The 23,937-nt window shown below is 41.9% G+C and overlaps 1 protein-coding gene across 1 annotated transcript in view; it reads right to left on the bottom strand.

Moving 5' to 3' along the window:
• Nucleotides 1-23,937, bottom strand: part of UPF2 (UPF2 regulator of nonsense mediated mRNA decay) — a gene marked incomplete in the record, with an annotated part of 129,622 nt that overhangs the window by 2,386 nt on the left and 103,299 nt on the right. Inside the window, 1 exon segment of the mRNA XM_034764851.1 lies at nucleotides 18,045-18,165. Coding sequence (XP_034620742.1) covers nucleotides 18,045-18,165 — 121 coding nt within the window.

Below are 23,937 nucleotides of genomic sequence, written 5' to 3' on the forward strand. Positions count from 1 at the left end.
ACAGAGCGGAGGGGAAAGAGTAGACTGCTAAAAACATTAGCAGAAGCCCACTAAGCATGTTCAAAAATAATATTTCAGTTACTTAGAAAACTTTTCTATTATTAAATTTGTTCCTCCTAAACCTTGTAAAGCTGCTAAACTCCCTTTATTAAGAAATATTTTCATGAAAAGTTTCCAGTTAGTCTTTTGTGTTATAGGCACGACTAAAAAAAATTATAATTTCTTAAAATGGGGAAAGACTATCTATCTACCTTAGCCCTTGACCAACACACACAAAAAAAAAGAACAACAACATTACCTTTAGACTAGATCAAATATGGAAAGATTTTTAGACAAATTATGAAAATCGGATCTGAAAATAGGATACTAAAATTGAATCCGTTCTGCATTTGTTTTGTTACCTGCAAAACTTACTTTGCATTTCTAAAGCACTTTACAAATATTAATGTTGACTGCAACCCACAAGATAGATAAGGAATATACAGGGCTCACTTCACCCACCACTGTAATGCAGCCATGTCTGAAGTAGAACAGGGCCAGCTCCAGGCACCAGCTTAACAAGCAGGTGCTTGGGGTGGCCAAGGGAGAGGGGCGGCATGTGCGGCAATTTGGGGGCAACAGGTCCCTCACTCCCTCTAGGAGTGGAGGACCTGCCGCTGAACTGCCGCTGCTGATTGTGGCCTTTTTTTTTTTGGCTTGGGGCGGCAGAAATGCTGGAGCCGACCCGGAGTAGAACATTGCAACTATTTAAAAGTGCAAAGTACACTACAGTCTAGGTTAGGAAGTGAGGAACCCCATACACATTTGAAACAGGGGGGATTTAGATAAATAGATAAAGGTAATGATCCAAATTGGAACATGGGCAGGATTCCCAGGAGAATACACCTACTCTCATGAAAAACACACAGTCTTGTTGCATAAGAAGTAATCCTTGAGAGTAATTCCATCAAGGGGATCTGCTGACATCAAACCATAAGAGCAAAACTCTTACGGTTGGTTAATGCACCAGATCCTCAAGTTACAGATTTCCACTCAATCCCTTTGTCTCCTCCACCAACCCAAAACTCCATGCCCTTTTCATTCCTGAAGTAACCTCTTTCTTCTTGCGTGCCAAGTGCCCTCTCTCGGCCTCCTCCAAATACCTTCTCTCAAAACTCACTTTTCGGTGTGCTTTCCATGACTAATCTCAGCTTCGGCGCTGTCTGCTCCCTCTCTCTCGCCTGACCATGTTAAATAAAGAAACAGGAACGACACGAAACAGACACACAATGAGCATCTGATTTCTTTTTAAACATTACTGTTTCATTAGCAGTTTTCCTTCTTACATCTTATGTTGCTCATAGAGGTGTTTTCTTGCTTTACCACCACCTCAGTTTGGATTGTATGATCTTCAGGGCAGGGACCTTGTCCTTAAAGAACCATGCACACCAATGACAAGTAATATGTATATGCATGTGAACACAGACAGAGGTTGGAGTACTAGCTTAGGGATTTCAAGGCCTGGATTCAAGTTCCTGCTTTGCCACAGATTTCCTGTGTGACCTTGGACAAGTCACTTAATGTCTCTGTCTTAGTTCACCATCTGTAAAACGGAAATAACAGCACTTCCTTACCTCACAGCGGTGCTGAGGATAAATACATTAAAGCTTGTGAGGCCTTTGGATGTTACAGTAGTGTGTGGCCATGCAAGTACCTCAGATAGATTTTTATACACAGGAATAATAATTGATTATACATGGGATGGAGGAAATCTCAATGATTAATGCTTGGAGTCAATCTAAACATGTTAACAGGTGTGAAGTTGCTGAAAGGTAATATTTCTGAAACACACCTTTTCTTCAAATTACATACTTTGTTTTAGTCTATCCCTTTGGATGCCAGAAAAGGATAACACTAGACAAGAAACAAGAGTTATCAGTCTCCATGTACACTAAGTCTGTTCCTTTGACATGTCAGTTTAGTTTCAGAGTGCACATTATGGGTCTAGTATAGGGTGCAGACTGCTCAGATCAGTTTTTGTAGGATGAATAGACTTAGATAAATACACCACGCAAGCTTTATTCATTAAAAGAAGTATTGTTTTCATATTCACACAGCCCTAGACTCGCCTGACTTACAGCATCCAAATATAAATAGCTAAGAGCAAGAGTTGAAATTATTTTAATAAACTATTTTACATGCTCATGCTTGCAAACAATAAGATACCTTGAAGCAAAACCAAACCACAAAGCTGGCTATTAACCACTGTATTTAAACTGGTAATATAAAGAAAGTATCCTAAAGTGTAGTACTTTCCAGACTGCCATGAAACTGCAATGCTCTGAGCCGGTTGTTGCGGATCAAAATTTAACATCCTTTATTTAAAACCACTTCAAAAGACAAACAGGTAAAGCATATCAATACAAATTTGCTTTTTATTCCCCTTAACACTAACTGTAACGCTGCCTACCCACCTGCATTACATGAGTGAGAACCATACATCTCCCCCACCTCTGGGAACCCAGTGAGCGCTCACATACTGGTATGAACAGGTAGAAGACATACAGGAATGGGCCCTAGAGCTCTACATCCGCTTCTAACCACCCAGGTCTTGCTCAATTCTTGTGCAGCCTGCTGAACACAGAAAGTATCCCTGCAGTATCCCAGAGACTGGGTTTTCTCATCCCTTGCAGGTGGCACTTACAGTATGTTTACACAGCAAAGAAAAACCCATGGCTGGCCCATGCCAGCCAACTCGGGCTTGCCGGACTTGGGCTGTGCGGCTGTTTCATTATCGTGTAGACTTCTGGGCTTGGGCTGGAGCCCAAACTCTAGGACATGTACGCACCCACCCACCCACATTTCTCTGCAAGGCAGGAGGGTCCCAGAACCCAGAAGTCCACCCAGCAATCAAACAGCTGCACACAGCCTGGAGCCCTGCAAGCCTGAGTCGGCTGGCATATGTCAGCCATGGGTGTCTAGTTGCTTTATACACATACTCTTAAGAGCAGGGGGAACAATACACTGCTCTGCTGGGCTTCACCAGTACTGCAGAAATTTGAGAGAGGAAGGGAGAAACGTGCGTGGGTGTGCATGCAGGCAGATGCTTGTGGCACAGCAAGAGAAAAGAACCGAAGAGGGGACTGCAAAGAGGCCAAGACTGGAGGAAGTGGGTGAAGATGGCTGAAGATTGTGATGGAAAGCAGAGTTATTTCAGAGTTTTGAAAACCAAGGCAGTAGTGTTTGAATCTGAAGTGGTTAGGATGCCTAGGAAAAAACAGGATGAGAGCAACAGATCGTATTCCTTGAGGCAAGAATGTAATGTTGCTACAGTCTCTCCACTCCCCCTTTTAAAAGGGTAGGGACCGACAAAGCCAATAGGAGAAAGCTAATATGGGAGCCGGATAAGGATTTCAGAAGAGGCAGAATCAAAATAAGGATGAAGTCTGGCAAAGATCTGGGAATTGTGACATACCAACATATAGAGCTTGTCTATTCTTGGAAAATTACTAGTCCTAGCACCTAGTGTAGGCAAAGAAAGACATGTTAAGTCAAATGTAGTCAACTTTAAAGTGGAGCTGTGAGGAGAAGCGAAGTTGGGATCCAAGATGATCAAGATTTCTGGCAGTTAGAGTAAAATTGAAAGAAGAGAGAAATGCAAGAAGATGGGTCAAAAGGACAGCTGTATGGAGAGTTATATACATGCAGTACCCTTGCTCAATAGCAGAAACAGGAAATGATCATGTTAGCAGATCTAAATTTTCCTTTGTTAAGCTTGCCTTTATTTCTCAGCATTAATAAAACAGGCTTTATTATGGGATTTTAATGAATATTTGGGTAATAAAATCCCAACATCCTGTTATTGTCTTTATGCTTCATTTCTCATTTAAATTGGTTATAAAAAAAAATCAGACGGGGGGAGGGATAGCTCAGTGGTTTGAGCATTGGCCTACTAAACCCAGGGTTGAGAGTTCAATCCTTGAGAGGGGCCATTTAGGGATCAGGGCAAAGAAAAAAAAAACAGTCAGGGACAGTACTTGGTCCTGCTAGTGAAGGCAGGGGACTGGATTTGATGACCTTTAAAGGTCCCCTTCAGTTCTATGAGATAGGTATATCTCCATATATTTATATTATGTAAAATAAGTGATCCCCAAACTGTCATGACAAATTGTTCCACTGAAATCCAATTTGATTAGGTTTGTCAACCAGCAGACAATCATAAGAAGAGTCTTCTTACAGAGCATTAGGTATACAACCCCACAAGTGAAGGAGTTTACACTACTGAGACTAATTGGTGAGGTTTACTCTTCTCCCAAACAAACCACCTCTTAGAAGCACGCTCTTTGATGTAGATCAGATAATTATTTCCTCTTTGCATGATAAACTTCTGAAAAAGCAATTAGTCTTTAAGCTATCGCTATTAAAGGGAGAGCTTTTTTTAAAGCAAACTAGAGGTTAAAGATGGCATGAAAATCACTATTTCTGTGCTCAAATTTCTTCTTTGCAATCTCTGTTGCATTTATTAATAGATGATTTATATCTTTAAAACACAGGCCCAAATTTCATATGTTGCTTATGTATATTTTCCAGAAGAGCTCTGTTTAAGCTCTGTTTATTTTGAAGAAGAGCTCTGTTTAAGTTCAAAAGCTTGTCTCTCTCTCACCAACAGAAGACAATCCAACAAAAGATATTACCTCACCCACCGTGCCTCTAATATTCTGGGACCAAAACGGCTACAACTGTATAATATAGAAACAAATCAGTTAAGGCAAGCAATCTGAATATAGTTTAAACCATTCTGGCTTTCTGGCCTTCTTAGATATATTTCCCAAAAGTATTAAATATATTTTTAAAAGGTATTTGCTTCATTTGAAACAAGAATCTATACCTGAGATTTATACTAGAATAGTTTAGTAGTGGGGCTATCCTTCCAGAACAAAGACTAAAATATTATAATGACTTCTGTGAAAGTATCAGATTGACAGTTTTAAGGACTGAAGTCCTAGCATTATGCACAGAACCAGTGCAGAACAGGAAGTGGTAGTGCAAACTTTCCCCACTCTAGTCCACCAATGTACCTCAGCCTTGATCTGGAAGGACAATGTCCTTAGGGAGCTGATGGTAAATTGTCTTTATGCCCAGTAAGTCTTGGGTTTCTACTGAGATTCAACAAAATTCCAAGATAGAGTAAGACCGGCAGGTCCTTAGGCCTGACACTAAGCAAGCAGAAAATCTAAGAACAACAACAACAACATTCCTTTGGTTTATGGTCCAAGATCTTGCAAGAATCTAATGTCTAAGTATGAGGTCAGGCAATCAGCAAACTTATTTGTACTCCTAGTTCACCACACAAACAGGAGACTCAGGGGAGTGGCAAGGAACAGAGATCTTTTATCATATTTAATTCTACAATTTACGGTGCCCAGACAACACAGCAATAAGTATAGCATGTGTACCTAAACAAAAATACAACATGCACATTAACTAGAGACAAGGTAATGATTGCTTGAGATCTCAGACATCATAGTAATACTGCTTAAGAATGACTGAACTACTGACATGACTGACTAGATCCATAAAAACTAGATGCTATTGTTAACATTAATTGCAATGGAATATCTTAAAATATAGTTAATGAGGTGTAGTGGTATGGAAAGTTTGAAGAATCTGTTTTCACATTACTAAGACTGCGCCAGTAAAAAAATGGAAGACCAAATGCTGAATGTTTTTAAAAATTAAAAACCATTATGGAAAGTGAAGTATTTGACCCAGAAAATTCAATTTTCCTCTGAAAAGGAATTGTGTCAAATTTAGAAACAAAAATCTTTAAACAAACTGGTTAAACAAGGGGATTAAATCCTGTTTTTAAGGGTCAGTCTCAACACAACCAGGCCTTAAACAGGAACAGTAGGTACCTAAGCACCAGCTGTTGCCACATCTCTCCTGACATGAATGCCACAATCAAACACAGCAAGAAGTGCTAAAAATTAAAAGTTCAGCTTTTGAGTTAGGGCTGTGTCAGGTAGCTGAAGTATTTGGCTTGCTAGGGGATTCAGAACAGGGGGAGAATAAAGCCAGCCAGCTGTTGTAGATGCTGCTCCTGCTCCTCTTGGTCAAGGAGGGGTTCCCCATTCTACTAGCTCCTGCTCCCTCTTGGCCAGTGGAAGTTGAGGGGAGGGATAGCTCAGTGGTTTGAGCACTGGCTTGCTAAACCCAGGGTTGTGAGTTCAATCCTTGAGGGGGCCACTTAGGGATCTGGGGCAAAAATCAGTACTTGGTCCTGCTAGTGAAGGCAGGGGGCTGGACTCAGTGACCTTTCAAGGTCCCTTCCAATTCTAGGAGATAGGATATCTCCATTAATTTAAAAAAAAAAAAAGTTGTGGAGTTTCTTTCCCCTCCTTTTCCACTTTCATCAAGAAATGGTAGAGTGAGCAACAGGATGATGGGCTGAATGGCCAGGAAGGAAGACATGCAAATATGACAGGAAGGGGTCACAAGCAGGAGCTGTGGGCAGAGCCTGGGTTAGTACCATGGAGGATTGGCTTTATTGGCTTTAGCAGGGGTTCATGGGTTCAACTACACCCACAGAAATCATGAAACCAAGGATGCAAAAACACAGTGAGTGAGTGTGTGTGCGTGCGCATTCACTCTTTTGCACAAGAAACTGCGCAGCTCCATAGCCTGTGCCCTGCATCACGGTGGCACTGCTCCTGGGCACGTCACTTTGTGACGATGTTAGTGTCTTATGCTAATCTACCAGAGGGAGCCCCACCATGAGCCCAGGAGATCGGGACATAGGGGATCCTTGTAGAACCCCCCCCCCCCAACACACACCCCACGAAGTTACAGATGCTACAGTTAACATTTTTTAAATGTTTCAGCAGGTTGGCTCCATCTGTCAGTAGCTTTTCGGCACATTACAAATGTTGAGGTTTATGTCATCACTAATAATACAAAAGTATGGGTGAAACACCATGCCAATTTCTCCACCACTTGCAGATTGTTTAAAATCCTTGTACAAATATTTACTTAAAAGCAATCTCAGACTGTGATTCCAATATAACACACCCAGAACTTTTACTGGCATGAATCCAGCCAGGAAGTTTTAGAACAACCACCACCACCTGCCTTCCTTAAAGCAAACATGCCACTATTTTTAGTAAACATTACGGTCACTGAGCCCTGACTCATTACTGTGTGAAATGAACCCCAGAGTGTGTTAGTCTGATCAGTAATAGGCACACACGGAAAATGAAGAAGAAAGGAGAGAGCACCCATCACATAAATGGAAAAACAAATATGCTGCTTTACTAACTCACTCTCATCAGAAAAGTAGTGCTTATTGAAACAGGAAATTCCTAACCTAGAGGCCAGATTGCAATACCTTTGCTTACAATGAATAGTACTTTACACCGCAAGTCTCTCTGAAGTCAATGGGAATAAGGTGTGAGTAAAGGGTCTCTCAAAAGAGCCCTAAGTGTTAAGGCATTCTTCAAGATTGTGTTCATTATTCTGTAACCCCTTATTTACTATGCTTAAAGTGTGTGAGTGTAAGAGACAGACAGACACACGCAAAACCAGGAAAAAAAGATTTAAAGCTTGAGGGAGGAGTTGCATAGGGGTGCAGAATTTCTACTAGACCTGCCGCATCATACAGCACCTGGGAGTCCACTCACTCCACTTCCCCCATGGCAGGCACTGCCCACTTGTCAGTCACACACAAGGGCCTGTGTCTCTTGGGGAGCACAGTGGAGCCAGGGGCTGGGAGCTGCAGGAGCCTGCAGAAGCAGCAGCCCCAGAATAGGTTCCCAGGATTCACTCCCATCCCCAGTGACTGTCAGAGCACTTTCACCACTGAGACCCTCCGACTTCACTGAATGTCACTGCATTCCCAGCCCTGTATCCCCAGAGACACCCCAACCCAATGAATGTCACTGAACCCCGCAGCCTGCTATTACCAGAGATCCCCCAACCTGAATCTCAGTTAAACCCCCAATCCATCCTGCCAAACTCCAGTATGTATTGTGTTCTAATAATTTGTATGAGGCTTGTTGCCTCATTAAAAAAAAACCTAGTAAGTATAAATAGTGTAATAAGCTAAAAATGGTGTGCAATTATGGAAATACACACACACACACACACACACACACACACAAGAAATTGTGAATTGTCTGAATCAAGTGCATGAAAATTTATTTTGGCTGGGGTTCTGATACGCCCCCCCACTTTTTTCAGACTGCTTTAAATATTGCTTATTTATACAGTGTAATCAACATGTAGATAAACATGCAATCAACATGTACAACGGATAAATTTGCCAAACACAGAAGAGGTCTCTGGCTCTTGTTCTACAGAGGTTACTGACTAAAAGGCACAGCAGATAAATTACAGCATAATATACAATACAGGCAGAATGGTAAGCACCCATTCTATAGCTTGCAAAAGAGGAACCATTTAAAGCTCTTTACTCCAAAAATCTGGCTTAGCTCACTCTGAAGATGCCTACCTCATTGTGAAAGCCTAAAATGATGTATTTTTAGATGATTTTAACATAGAAGTATTTCAGAATGGTATCTAGAAGTAGCTATTAATCTGCAAAAAAACCTCAGACTTTATAAAAAGGTTTAAATTGTGTGTCTGCTGGTCGGGCAGCTGCATTTAAAGGAAAACTCTACTGCTTTTCTAATACATGTTGTTGAGATAGATATTTGTAAGAGATTAGTATATAAATATGTATTAAACAAAGGCCTGCAGAGGTTACAATAATTCAGTGGATGTGAGTGGTTCAGAAGCCTTGTCTACACTCCATAGCCAGTATAGCTATGTCGACAGAACACTCTATATTGCGTCTCCACTAAACCAGCAGATGGAGTGGTTCTGCCAGCATAGCTACACTGCCTCCCCAAATGGCATTACCTATGCCAACAGAAACACCCTATGCAGTTGCATCTACACTAGGGGTTCTGCTAGCATAGCTATGTTGGTTAGGGGATGTGATTTTTTTCTTCACACTCTCAGCTGACACAGCTATGCCAGCAAAAAATCTGTAATGTAGTCCAGGCCTGAGCTTGCACACACCACAGGCTCAGCTGCGTTCCTGTAGGAAGGCTGAACTGAGATGTGAAGTTTTTCCCAGTGACCTCAGGCCTGGTCTACAACTTAGGTCGATGGAAGCCGCCTTATGTCGACATAATAAATGTATGCAGCTACATTACCAGGTCCTTTCTGTCAACCTAACTCGCCTGTTATGTTGACTTAATTACTCCACTTTCGCGAGAGGCATAGCGCTTAATTTGATGTTGATGGGTCGATAGAGAGGCAGCATAGATGCAGCATTGTGTAAATTAACTGAATTGACCTCCAGAAGATGCCCCACAATGCTCCGCTGTCAGGGTCGGATGTAGGGGCAGGCAACTTAGGTAACTGCCTGGGGTGCCGGGCTTGTGGGGCGCCGGGGTTGGTGTGCTGTTTTTGTTGTTAGTGACAAAATAGAATAGAAAAACCAACTGACTGACCTTATGGCAAGGAAGGTGCTTGATAACATTGATGCGGTTCAGTAAAGTGAAGTACTACACCGTAACAGTGGACTGCACACCTGACATTAATCAGTGAAAAAATGTCATTTACAGTAAGATTTGTTGATGACAAGGATGGTTGTATTCAAGTAAAGGAACACTTTATCTGTTTGCAGTCGGAGGACGACTCTACTGGAAAGGCCTAACAGAACTGTTTAAGAACATTTTAAATGAGAATAAAATAAAGCTTCAGGACTGCAGCGGCCAACGCTACGACAACAGCATGAACATGAAGGGAAGAAACAGTGGTGTCCAGGCAAGGATCCTTCCACTGAATCCAAGAGCTTTCTTCATGCTTTGTGGCAGCCATTCTCAACCTGGTTATATCAGATGCAGCATCATCTTCTTTAGATTCAGTCTCTCTCTTTGGAGTACTGCAAATGATATACGTCCTGTTTTCAGCATCAGCTATCAGGTGGAAGATCCTTATGGACTGACACAAATCTGACTGTGAAGCCATTAAGTGACACTCACTGGGAGAGCCTCATTGACAACATAAGGCCAGTGAGGTACCAAGTGATTGAGGTTTATGATGCCCTGATGGAACTGGCGCAGTCGAGTAAAACTGAAGCCAGAATCCAACACAAAGCGCAAAGCCTGGCAAACTAGATCACTGACTTCAAATTTCTGATCTCAATTGTGGTTTGGCACAATATCCTGTTGCAAGTAAATGTTGCAAGCAAGGCATTACAGACTCAGTCGATGGACATCGCAACTGCTACCACTTTGATGAGAAACTGTCTTGATTTCATTGTGTCCTACAAAGACAATGGATTTGAAGATGCCATCACTGCTACCAAAGAAATGGCAGAAAACTTAGGAGTGGAGCATGTCTTCAAGGAAACTTGTATTCACTGGAAGAACAGACAGTTTGGTTACGAGAGCACAGATGAGGTGATGGGAAGCTCGGAAGAAAAATTCAACTCGGATGAAGTTTTTTTGCTTGCTCATTGAAACTGTTTGAGTGTCCACTGAGGAAAGGTTTGGACAAATAAAGCACCACGAAAAGACCTGGGTTTTTTTGAATGACCTTAGTAAGCTGCCGGTGTACAGGAAAATGCTTGAACAACGGACCTTCACCAGATGCTGATACATGGGGAATGTTCTGACGTCAATGATAAAGACCTCTATGTCGAAGAGGACAACATCTATCACAGTTTGCAACATGGGAAGCACTCTCCACTCCGAGTTTCCAACTAATTAATGAAAGAACTGAAGGATACTTTTCCTAATGTGTGGATAGCTTTGAGGATTCTGTTCACACTGCTGGTCACAGTTGAGAATGCTGAGCGCAGCTTTTCGAATCTCAGGCTCATTAAAACACATCTTAGATCAACCATGGCTGACGAGACTGACATTGCTTCTTATTTTATTGCTTGAAAATGCCGTTGGCCAGTCTCTGGATCTCTCTGACACAGTGCTTCAGTTCGTGAAGGCAAAGGTGAGAAAAGCGAACTTTTGAATAAAATGACTAAGGTTAACTTTCTAAGGTTGTCACCTATTATAACGCTATTTAATACTGGTCCACCCAGTGTTGGTGCACAGTTCAATTTTTTGATGTTAGTATATTTCAGTTATTCTTAAAATTAAAAAGTTTCTAGAAGCTTAGAGGAAATTAGTTTGCTTATATATGGCATGAATAAAAACAGATTTACAGATTCTAGCGTGCAGCTTTATCATCTTATATGACAGGGATAAATCATATATGCAAATTGTGCATCAAAGTTGTGAAATGGGCTACAAATGCAAAAAAAATAAGGTATTCAGAAGTTTAACAAATGAAGGGGGGCTGCCAAAGATGCTCCTCGCCTGGGGTGCCATTTGGCCTAGGGCCAGCCATGTCTGCTGTGACTGCTCCGGAGATTGTTTTCAACTCCGCTGCATAGCAGCCAAGTACACAGGAAGCAGCCTCTCCCCTCCTGAAGCCCCAGGAACTTTTAGAATCATAGAATACCAGGGTTGGAAGGGACCTCAGGAGATCATCAATCCAAGCCCCTGCTCAAAGCAGGACCAATCCCCAGACAGATTTTTGCCCCAGATCCCTAAATGGCCCCCTCAAGGATTGAACTCACAACCCTGGGTTTAGCAGGCCAATGCACAAACCACTGAACTCTCTCTCCCACCATTTCCAGTTTGATCAGCATGGAGAGCTTGGCAGCCCAGCTGATCATGGTGACTCAATGCCCTAAACGTTGTCCAGCCTGGAGTACACACGAAGTGGTGGGACCTTATTGGTATGTGGGGAGAAGAGTCTGTGCAGGCACAGCTCCAATTCAGCTGTAGAAACATTGGCATCTACGAAAAGATCGTGTGGGGTATGGTGAAGAAGTGATGCACCAGGGACACGCGTAAGTGCCGCATGAATATCAAAGAACTTCGGCAGGCGTACCAGAAGACAAGGGAGGTGAACAGTCGTGTTGGTTTTGTGCCACAGACATGCTGCTTCTACAATGAGCTGCATGCGATTCTCAGCGGTGATCCCAGCACTACCACCAGATGTAGCATGGATACTTCCCAGGAGTCTGAGTCCCAGGCCAGCTCAGGCAATGAGGAGGACACTGTGGATGAGGAAGAGAATGGGAGACAGGAGAGCAGGGGATCCATTCGCCCCGAGAGCCAGGAGCTATTTTTAACCCCAGAGCAGTCCAGCCGGTTGCATCGTGGCCGAGCATGATGGGAAGGCACCTCCGGTGGGTCCGCAATTCCAATCAAACTGAAGGGGTTACATGCTCTTATATCTTATGTTTCATCTGAAGAAAAAGTGAGGTGCGGTGGGTATCTGTTTCCCAGTGTCTGCTCCAACTATGCACAGAGTGCCCCCCCTGGGGAAAAGACTGTTTATATGCACAGGGGTGGACTGGGAATCCTCCATGGAGATCTCTAGGAAACTCTCATGGAGGTACTCTGCAATCATTTGCAGGAGGTTTCTGGGAAGGGCTACCTTACTTCTTCCACCACGGTAGGACACTTTCCCATGCCACTCCAGTATTAATTCTGCTGGTAACATTGCGGTACACAGCATAGCAACATAAGGACCAGATCTGTACCCTGAGGCTTGCAGAATCTGCTCCCTTGCTGCCTCTGTTACCCTGAGAAGACGGATATCATAGGGTCACCTAGGAAAAACGGGGAGAAGTTTTCATTACAAGAGCTTGTACGCAACCAATAGATCATGTGATCCCCCACCCATGGTGATTTCCGAGTCCCTCAACCAGAGTTTCCCTAACATGCCTGTGGTCTGAGTGGCTGGGATTGGCGTTGACCTCAGAATCTGCAAGCCCAGGATGACTGCTACAGCACTGGGGGGAGATGGGTGGGGTGGGTTTCTTGTGTTCTCTTGTGGCTGCAACCCCCACCGGAGCTGCTGTGGACAAAAACCACAGGTTGGGAGGCTTAACACTGGTCCCTGGTCTCCAAACACTGACCATGGTGCTATGGGAAAGGAGCATTGTCCACCTGCCCATCTGTGCTCCTGACGTGCCTGTAAGTTGTAGCACAAGGCCCGTTGCCCATGCCGCTGGCCCATACTCACCATGGCTGGAACAGCAAACCGGTTCACTGAATAGCTCGGGATACTGATTATGTTCTGGTTTGCACTTCAGAGTAATAAGGGAAATTATTTTAAAATATCTACTTTGTACTAGACCCAGTGTATGCACTGACAATAGTTACTTTGTGCTTTGCCTGCCTTACAATGGAAAGCTTGGCCTTCAGCACAGCCTCCACACAGACAGAGAGGCTTTTGCAAATTAGAAGATGGAAAAAGAGAACGCACGATGACATATTCAATGAGATAACGAATGCCCCTGGGACAGCTGACATGGAGCTAAGAGCATGGAGATTTCAGTGTCTGAAAAACTGGACATGGACAGGGAGAGCATCCCAGGAGCATGAGCATGTCACACAGGAGGAGATGCTGCGGATTATGAAGGACCAATCAGACATGAGGGATCTGGTTGAGCTACAAGAAAAATGGCTTGAGGCTAGACTCCCTCTGCAGAACAGCCTGCAAACATCACCCTATTCCCAATCCCCCTCCCCGAAAGGTTCCAGGATGTGGGGCGTGGGTGGGGAAGAAGGTGCAGTATCCCTGCCACTCAATACTGGGGATGGTACTAAGAACAAAAGGCGGCCATTCAAAGACCTTTGATAGGCAAGACTTCTGTGCTTACACAGAACAAATTGACTTGGTTTCTCCCCTCCCAATTTTATCACACCGTTTGCCCAAGGTTACCGGTAAATTATTTTTCTGGTCTTTCAGTTTATGTTTGTGAAATAAAAGTCGAGAATGAAATACTCTGTTTATTCCAAGTCTGGAGGCGAGGGGGGGAGGGAGAGGTACAGGGAAACGGATGCAATGGAAGGGATTGGTATGGGAAGGCACAACACAAATAAGCAACACACATTACTGAGGCTCATTACTGAAACAGGTTTTCAAAGCCTCCTGGAGTTGCAGGCTCTTCTTATTGCCCTGGTAGCTGGCTGCTCAAAATTACCTGCCAGCCTATCCGCCTCCACGCCGCACTCATGCGGAAACTTCTCTCTCTTTGCCTCTCAGATATTGTGGAGCACAGAGCATGCAGCGATAACAATGGAGATATTGCTTTCACTGAGATCTAACCCAGTATGCAAACTGCGCAAACGACCCTTTACACATGTCAAAGGCACATGCCACCACCATTCTGTCCTTGCTCAGCCTATTGTTGAACCACTCCTTACTGCTGTCCAGGTGGCTGGTGTATGGCTTCAGAAGCCATGGGAGCAAGGGGTAGGCTGGGTCTCTCAGAATCACTATTGGCATTAATATGTCATTAATGGCTGTTTTGCAATCCAGAAAGGAAGTCTCTGATTGCAACTTTCAGAACAGACCTGAGCACATCATGCACCTTTCCTGCCCATCCCACATGGATGTCAGTGAAATGCCCTGTAATCCACCAGCACTTGCAATACCATTTGAAAAGTATCCCTTACAGTTTATGTTCTCTTTGCTGAGGTGGTCTGTGCCAAGATAGGGATATGCGTGCCATCTATCATCCCACTGCAATTAAAGAACCCCATTGCAGCAAAACCATCCACTATATCCTGCACATTTCCCAGAGTCACTACCCTTTTTAACAGAAGTCGATTAATGGCCCTGCAAACTTGGATCACAACTCCTCCCGCGGTGGAGTTACCAACTCTGAATTAATTCCCCACAGATCGGTAAAGCAGGCTGGCGTTGCAAGTTTCCACAGAGTGATCACCACTCGCTTCTCCACTGTCAGAGCAGGTCTCATTTTAGCGTTGCTGCATTTCAGGGCTGGGGGAAGTTCTTCACAAAGTTCCTGGAAAGTGGCCTTCCGCATTCTAAAGTTCTGCAGCCACTGCTCATCATCCCATAACTACATAACAATGCGATCCCACCAGTCAGAGCTTGTTTCCTGGGAACAGAACCAGAGCTCCACCGTGTTCAGCTGCTGCGCAACTGCCAGCAACAATCGGGAATTGTTTCGTTCTATGACTTGCAGCAGGGCTGCTTGAAGGACATCAAAATGTTTCACATGGTAGCTCCTGTCTCAGCTCTGGAAATACCGCAGGATAAGGCGAGAGGTCTTTGTAATGCTCACAACAAGAGTGCACAGCTGAGCGGAGTCCATGCTTCTCGAAAATAGGCATGAAAAAGTATGAGTTGTTTGCCATTGATATCAGAGTACGGGAGGGAGGAACTTGCATTATGGAAGGTCAAAGCCATGTTCCCATTCCACCCTGCGACAATGTTTTGGTCCCATGAGGCATTGCAAGGCCTTCCCAAAAACCCCTGCGGCTAGTTGCACTGTGGGATAGCTACCCACAGTGTACTGCTCTGTGCATTGATGCAAGCGCTGCTAGTGAAGACACACCCCACCGAGACAGCGAGCGTGGTGTGAACATGCCTGACCGACAATTACTGAAGCAGACACATGCCGATTTAAATTAAGTTGACTTAACTTTGTAGTGTAGGCTTTCCCTCAGAGAGTCAGAGTTAGCTGATTGTTGTTTCTTTGGAAAGTGTCAGAGTATATTTTAAAAGTTTATGGAGATCAAGTTTAAAACCAAACTACATTATTTTGGAGGAGGGGCGGGGGGGACTTTAGACACTTTGTCTCTAAGGACCCAAGGAAGGGAGAAGGAACACAGGGGAAACCTAAAACTTCCAATCCAAAAGTGCTACCAAAATGAAGCTGGAGATTATTGGACTATAGGATTGGAACACAAGACATGAGCTTTTTATTAGTTAATAAAGGAAGTTTCTATCCTCCTAATGCTCCCCTTTATCCACCACCAAATTAATCAGTGTGTGAAAAAAGGAGGAAGCAGATCAATGAAGTGCACACCAGGCAGGGCAGTCTGTGTGTACAGAGATGTGTTTTCTACGTGCATGGAGAAAAACTACCAGTTTATGTCTTCACTACAGAGTTAACTCAAGTTACATTCCAGATTGAGAGTGGCCACACTGAATTAACACTCAAGATGCACATAGCAATTTAATTTACAGTCAATTACAGCTGATTGTATTATGATGAGATGATCTAACCTGAGCTGTACCCTGAGAGGACAGCCAAGTCAAGTTAAAAGCATCACCACATGAGACTTTAAAATGTGTGTGTGGGGCAGGACTTGGTTTTGGAGAAACACTCGAGTTAACTCTGTAATGAAGACAAGCCGGTATGAGGTAGGCAAAAACAAGGTAATTGAAAAACAAACTATGTTTATTCTCTGCCAACACAAATTGCAGATACATGTTGAAACTTGCCTCAGGAAGGGGTGCTAAATTGTCTTATCTCATGTTGGTTTCAGTGAGAAAAACTCCTTCCATGTCACAGGAGCATGGCTGCTTCCACACAACAAAGTTTTACCATGCCCTTTTTATTCGTTAATTAATTATAAAAGCCATTTACAGCTTTTTTGGTAGGAGATGATAGGAGTCTGAAATTCTAAGTAAAAAGGAGGTTTTGTTTTTTGTTTTTTTAATGAACCTACTCAAACAAACTGCAGATTCATTCTCTGGAAAATCTGTCACCAGCCTCTGGAGTTTCAAGAGCTTCAATTTCTACTCAACAAGATGTGTTGGAACAGCTCTGACTTATTGTGCCTGATCACTGGTATGTCTAGTCCAGGACCCCTGCCTTTGACTGGGCCAGATTTGGATGCTTCAGAGAAGATCAAACCCATCCCATAATTCACCTGGCCAATTGCGGATCTTCATAAACCACGGGGGAAATTCCTTCCTTCCTTTTCATCATGAAATTCAATTTACTCTGTACCTTTTTCCTCCACTTTACAAAACTGCAAATGTTACTCACACTTAAATATATATAATCAGTTTTTAAATTGAACTGAACAACTTGCTTCAACCTCTTCCTGCAGCACTGAATAATCATAATTCATACTGCCCTGGAAACAGACAGTATTTTACAAAATGGAGAAAGACTTATTTACTTCCCCGCCTCAAAAAAAAAAAAAAAATGTAAAGATGACACTGTACTATATAAAAATATTTTTACCTCAATTTTTGTGCCCTCTTGTTCTCCTATTACAGAAGATTAACAGTAGCTCCCATTTGGTTTCAATTAAAATGTTTTATGTAATTCAGCATTTACTCTTATTGCCAGATTAGCTCATCACAGGTTTTAGAAGCTTTTTGGCATATGAAAGCCCACCACATCATGTCTCTAACCATTTTTTGCTACCCTTCTTGGGATCATCTCCATTGTACTCTCTTTTGAGCAGGGCTTTGGAGCTGTGCTCTGGCTCCGCTCCAGGCAAAAACCTGGAGCTCCACTGCTCCGGAGCTGCTCTGCACTCCAGCTCTGGGATCCGCTCCAAAGCCCTGCTTTTGAGATGAAAGAATTCATAAATATATTGTTTTTCTCCTGTGACATCAAGATCAGAAACACTCTGCCTTATTATAATGTTTAAGAATATGTCAATTAGCCTCTAACTCATCTAGATTCTAGACCCTGAAATGATAATCTGGAATAGCTCTTTTCATTCCAATATTGCTTTTCAGTATGTGTCCACCATGGTGCAAATCAAATGAGTTTACAGTGGAATCTCTGTCCCTCTGTTTTCCTTCCATTTATGACCATACAAAATTGAGTGTTTCAAGCTTACATAGTTGAAAGAGCCACAGTTACATTAGAATTCTTAAAGAAGTTTTCAACTTCCTTCCTGGCCATGTTCTGTGTGAAAATAAAGAACTACGCCTTTTCTTCTGAAGACAATGGTACAAGCTTTGATTACAATGTAACAATTAAATCAGGATGCCTTGGCACTCTCCCAACTCTTCCCTGGCATGTACTATGGTCATTGGACAACCAACACATAAAACTAACCTGCCGAGTATTTTAATAGTTGGTAGAATAACATTACTTTAAATGGAAACATTTCAGTGCATAGATCATTAACTTTTTGTTATGCTGGAACTTACTTAGAAACAGAATTAACAACTTTAAAGAAAGGTTGTCTTACCTCCCACCAGTTTTAAAGATTAGATCTGCATTAGGTGCTCCCTTCGGATGCTGGTAACGAGGCCGCCGTTCACGATTAGTATTTGCTGGAGCTGGACGCTGTGCCAGAGACTGTAACATCTCTGTAATTTCATATAAAAAGGTTAAACAGTTTTTGTTTCTTTTTTATTAAGTGGAATTTAAACAGACTAAATAGTATAGTAACACGCACTTCTGAAAAACTTATCAACCAATTATTAAAAAACGCTTTGATTCATACTTTCATATATTTGTGGGCAAAACTTTCCTCAGGGCAGCCAACTCACGTCCATAACAGATTCTTTTTAAAACACTTTTGAAATTGCACAGACAGCTTTGATATTTCCAAGCTATGCTGTGATGTGTACTCTGATTTCCAGCTGCTGCTGGATGTTCAGATAGGAGCAGTTGCCAGCAGTGCTTTTCATCATTCGTACTTGGTAAGAAAGCTCTGACCTTTTCTTTCCAACACTGGAACCTGCCTTGGTCATTCACTTCTCTGTCACTTGATATTGGAGCACTGCAGTGCTATAAGGGGATACTCCTAAAAACTATCCAGAAGTAACAACAAGTGCAAAAGGTAGCTGCCACTTAAGCACTTAAAAATAATTCAGCAAAACTTTCTTTGTACAAGGAGAGAGAAAGAATTAACATGACTAGAGTAGACTTCTGAGCAGCTAAAGTAAATGGCTATTTAATTTGATAATCTGTGTCTTTATTAGCATACCATGGTGAGTCTACCTTCATAGACCATGAGTTAGTGGTACATGAACATGTTTAATTGAAAGCACTTCTGACAGTCCACCTGTGCAAGGATATGCATTGCTCAGCAAACATGAACAGATGGAATAAACAAAGGGGAAAAGTGGACTAAGCTGTTAATGAGATTACTCTTGAAAGTCTGCTCTGTCTGGTTCTCTAATCTCTGGTAATCTCATTCAAGACATGTCCAGCATCTGCTAGAAACTACTCTGTAGTGTACTGGTAGAGTTTTGCACTGGTTATAGTAATGAAAACTAAAGTCCATTAATGAGATTTCATCCTGTTTACAAAAGAGGGAAGTTCGGAGAATACAATGGATGCTCCACCTTGCCAATTTACTACGAAATTATTGTTTTAAATGTTTTATCAAAGATACAATTAATATGTGAAACATCCAACTTTGGGGCCGGGGGATTTGGTAGCTACTGGTTATTAGACCATGGTATCCATAAGAACATAAGAATGGCCATACTGTGCCAAACCAATGGTCTATCTAGACCAGTATCCTGTCTTCTAACAGCAGCCAGTGTCAGATGCTTCAGAGGGAATAAATAGCATAGGGCAATTATTGAGTGATCCATGTCACTTGTCCAGTCTCAGCTTCTGGAAGTGAGACGTCTGGGACACCCAGAGCATGGTGTTGTATCCTGATCATCTTGGCTAATAGCCATTGATGTACCTATAGGCCATAAACTCATCTAATTATTTTTAAAACCCAGTTATACTTTTGGACTTCACAACATCCCCAGGCAAAAAGTTCCACGAGTTGACTGTGGATTGTGTGAAGAAGTTCTTCCTTATGTCTGTTTTAAACCCGCTGCCTATTAATTTCATTGTGAGACCCCCCCCCGGTTCCTGTATTATGTGAAGGGGTAAATGACACTTCCTTATTCACTTTCTCTGCACTTTTCATTTTATAGACCTCTCTCATATCTGCCCTTAATCATCTCTTTTCTAAGATGAACAGTTCGTCGTCTTTTTAATCTCACTTCGCGTGGAAGCTGTTCCATAACCCTAATAATTTTTTGTTGTCCTTCTCTATACTTTTTCCAATTCTAATATAACTTTTTTGAGATGGAGTGACCAGAACTATATGCAGTATTCAAGGTGTGGGTGTACCATGGATTTATACAATGGCATTATGATCTCTTCTGTCTTCTCATCTATCCTTTTCCTAATGGTTTACAACATTCTGAGACTGCCGCTGCACACTGAGCACATGTTTTCAGAGAACGATTCAACTATCTCTATCTTGAATGAAAACAAGTAGTTTGGACCCCATCATTTTGTATGTATAGTTGGGATTATACTTTCCAAAAGGCACGGGGGGGAGGGATAGCTCAGTGGTTTGAGCATGGGCCTGCTAAACCCAAAGTTGTGAGTTCAGTCCTTGAGAATGCCATTTAGGGCAAAAATCTGTCAGGGACAGTACTTGGTCCTGCTAAGGCAGGGGGCTGGACTCGATGACCTTTCAAGGTCCCTTCTAGTTCTAGGAGATAGGACATCTCCATTAATTAAAAAAAAATAAATTATTTATTACTTCACCATTAACACTGCATTTCATCTGTCATTTTGTTTCCCAGTCACCAAGTTAGTGAGATCTTTTTGTAAATTTTCAGTCAGCTTTGGACTTAACTATTTGAGTAATTTTGTATTGTCTTCAAATTTCACCACCTCACTGTTTACCTCCTTTTCCAGATCATTTATGAATATGTTGAACAGAACGGGTCCCAGTTCAGAACCTTGTGAGAACCCACTATTTATCTCTCTCCATTCTGAAAACTGACCATTTATTCCTACCCGTTGTTTCCTATCTTAACTAGTTACTGATCCATGAGGATCTTGCCTCTTCTCCCGTGATTGCCTAGTTTCCTTAAGAGCCTTTGGTGAGGGACCTTGTCAAAAGCTTTCTGAAAGTACAAGTACACTATTACCTAGATCATCCTTGTCCACACTTGCTGACATTCTCTAAGAATTCTAATAGATTGGTGAGGTATGATTTCCATTTACAAAAGCCATGTAGACTCTTCCCCAATATACTGTGTTCATCTGTATGTCTGATAATTCTGTTCTTCGCTATAGTTTCAACCAATTTGCCTGGTACTGAAATTATGTTTACTGGCCTTTAATTGCAAGGATTACCTCGGGATCCTTTAAAAAAACAGTCAGCATTACATTAGTTATCCTCCAGTCATCTGATACAGAGGCTGATTTAAGCGATGGGTTACATACCACAGCTACTAGTTCTGCAATTTCATATTTGAGTTCCTTCAGAACTCATGGGTGAATACCATCTGGTCCTGGTGATTTATTACTGTTCATCAATTTGTTCCAAAACTTCCTCTATTGACACCTGAATCTGGGACAGTTCCTCAGATCTGTGACTTAAAAAGAATGGCTCAGGTGTGGGGATCTCCCTCATGTCATTTGCAGTGAAGGCAGATGCAAAGAATTCATTTAGTGCAGTGGTTCCCAACCTTTTCCGTGGGGTGGGCACCGGACGACTAGCCGCCGAGGACTGTGGCCGCCGGACAAGCAGCCGCCAAAATGCCGCCAAGAATCGGCAACGTCAAGAGGTGTCGCCACCAAAAAGCCGCCAAGAAGCAGCGTCATCAAGAGGTGTCGCCACCAAAATACCGCCGAAAATCGGTGGCATTTCGGCAGTAGCGCTTCTTGACATTGCCGCTTCTCGGCGGCATTTCAGCGGCTGCTTGTCTGGCGGCCAGTAGGCGGGTGCACATGGATGCCCCGGCGGGCTCCGCATTGGGGACCCCTGATTTAGTGTCTCCACAATGACCCTGTTCCCCCACTTTCCATATCCCTCAGATACAAAGCACAGTTCTGGCTATCAGGATGGACACACTGTGGCAGGGAACAGCTGGGGGATAATATGAATTGAGGAGAGGGAACGAAAGGCAGGCAGCCAGCAACTAGAAATATTGTGTATGCATCTCTCAGCCCAGGTGTTAAAAGGGTGCAGGTGTTGTGGAGTACAATGAGCACTGAGATAAGGAAAAATAATGAAGGTAGACTGGGTACTGGGAGAGAGCAGGTGGGGAATAAGGACAAATTTTAATGGGTTCACCACATGGCACCAGCTATTTTGAGTGTTACCCTACCTTGTTTTTCAGATGAGAATTGTAGGAACACAAACAAAAAGACTCTAATCTATATTAGAGAATCATCAATTCTAAATTACTACTTTAACATTTTAAAAAATAAATGGATTTTTTTTTAAATTAAAGTAGGCAGTTTAACAGGCTTCATTTGTTAATCTATTTAGCAGACTTGGGTTATTAGCTAGCCTATTCCTATTAGAAAAATGTACATATAGACTTCACACAACGTTGAGATTTTGGGGGTAACATTTAAAAATTTCTCTCCCCTTACTGATTCTAGTAATCCTTTAGACGCTTGAAACTGAAATCTGCTATACTCCCTTCCACTACACACACACACACGCCCAAGATTGTTATTCTAGTTATTCATAACTCATATGGCCATTCTTATGGATACCATGGTTTAATAACCAGTAGCTACCAAATCCCCCGCAAAGTTGGATGTTTCACATATTAATTGTATCTTTGATAAAATATTTATTAGAGTTATTCATAACTCATGAAGAATAGTAAGCTAATGCATTAGTTTATAAAAATATGAGAGAAAACATTTAATATGGACTTTGCAAACAGATTAAACAGGTCAAATTTTGGGCCTACAAAACTGACATCCTTTTATCTGTCTTTGTTATGAACATAATCCTAGTATAAAGCAGTAGGAAAAAAATCAACACAAAAAAGAAGAACAAGAGACATTTGACATATTCACTTGCTATTGTGAATCTATTATTGCTGCTTGCCTTCTTAAATATGCCAAATGGGAATATTCATGAGAAAATGAAAAAAATGATCACTCCTTATTAACAGCTGGCACCAGTAACCAGTTTCATTCATCCACCTCAAAATTGAGGTCCTTTATTGTTTTACTGTATGAGAAGTGCAATTCTTAACAGCTCACAACAGAATCCTAACCAAAATGAATTACATTTATAAAGATTCTCCATACAAATCAACAAACTGCTCATGACAAAACCATGTGTGTATTGACCTTAAAAAAATACTAGGAACTCTACATAATGGGAAAAAAACAGCATCACAATATAGAATTTGTTAAGAGTTGTAGTGTAAAATGTGACCACAGCACTCAAGGTGCCAAAATATGAAAAGCCTTTTTTCATTTTTAACCTGGGCTTTGAAACAAGGAGGCACCTGTCAAAAGGAAGTTTTAAACGGTTTGGGATGTTTAAAATGGTTTGTACAAAATCTGTATTCTATTTACAATTTCAGAGCTCCACAGCTATTATGCTTCTGAAAAAATATGATACAGAGGCTCACTAAATTTGGTTCTCATGTCACAGACTTCTGAAACATGTTTTGTATTCCATGGCTTTTATTGGATTAATAGGGTTGTTTTGCATTTAAAATTTCAATTTTACAAACTACAGTTCACTATTATTTATCAAATACAGAAATGTGACTTACTGCTTTATTACTAACAGATTATATTATGTTTCAGTTTTAAAATGGAAATCACCTCTATTAATGACAGAGGAAGAATTGTGGAGGCATTAAATGGAAAGAAGTGATTTAACGACTAAGAATATCATCCGCTTTATTAGGTTTGGCCTTGGTTATGATCAGAGTATGCCAAGGAAAATGGAATCTGACATAACACATTGAATTCACTAGGATATGGGCTATATCTGATTTGCTTATTGCTTTGTAGGCCTCATTTTGTCTATTCAATCAACACTTGAATTAAATATGAATTGATTTTTAAAAGATATATAATTAGTATAAAATATTTATCCTGTCAATATATTCAAACACACTCCTTTAGAATGCTGAAATGCAGGAGAAATTATTAAATTTATATCAACTTCAACTATGTCAGTATGAACCAACCTCCGCTATTAGCCAGGCCAAGGCAGTCATTTAGATATGTATACTGTAATATCTAATAACACACCTTCACTCAAGTTGCACACAATCCATTTTCCTTGCACCTGACTGGTTCCTGTTCCTACTGCATTTCAGGTGACAGTACAGACATCA

The sequence above is a fragment of the Trachemys scripta genome, chromosome 1 (assembly GCF_013100865.1).
Source record: "Trachemys scripta elegans isolate TJP31775 chromosome 1, CAS_Tse_1.0, whole genome shotgun sequence".
NCBI classification, from domain to species: domain Eukaryota; kingdom Metazoa; phylum Chordata; order Testudines; family Emydidae; genus Trachemys; species Trachemys scripta.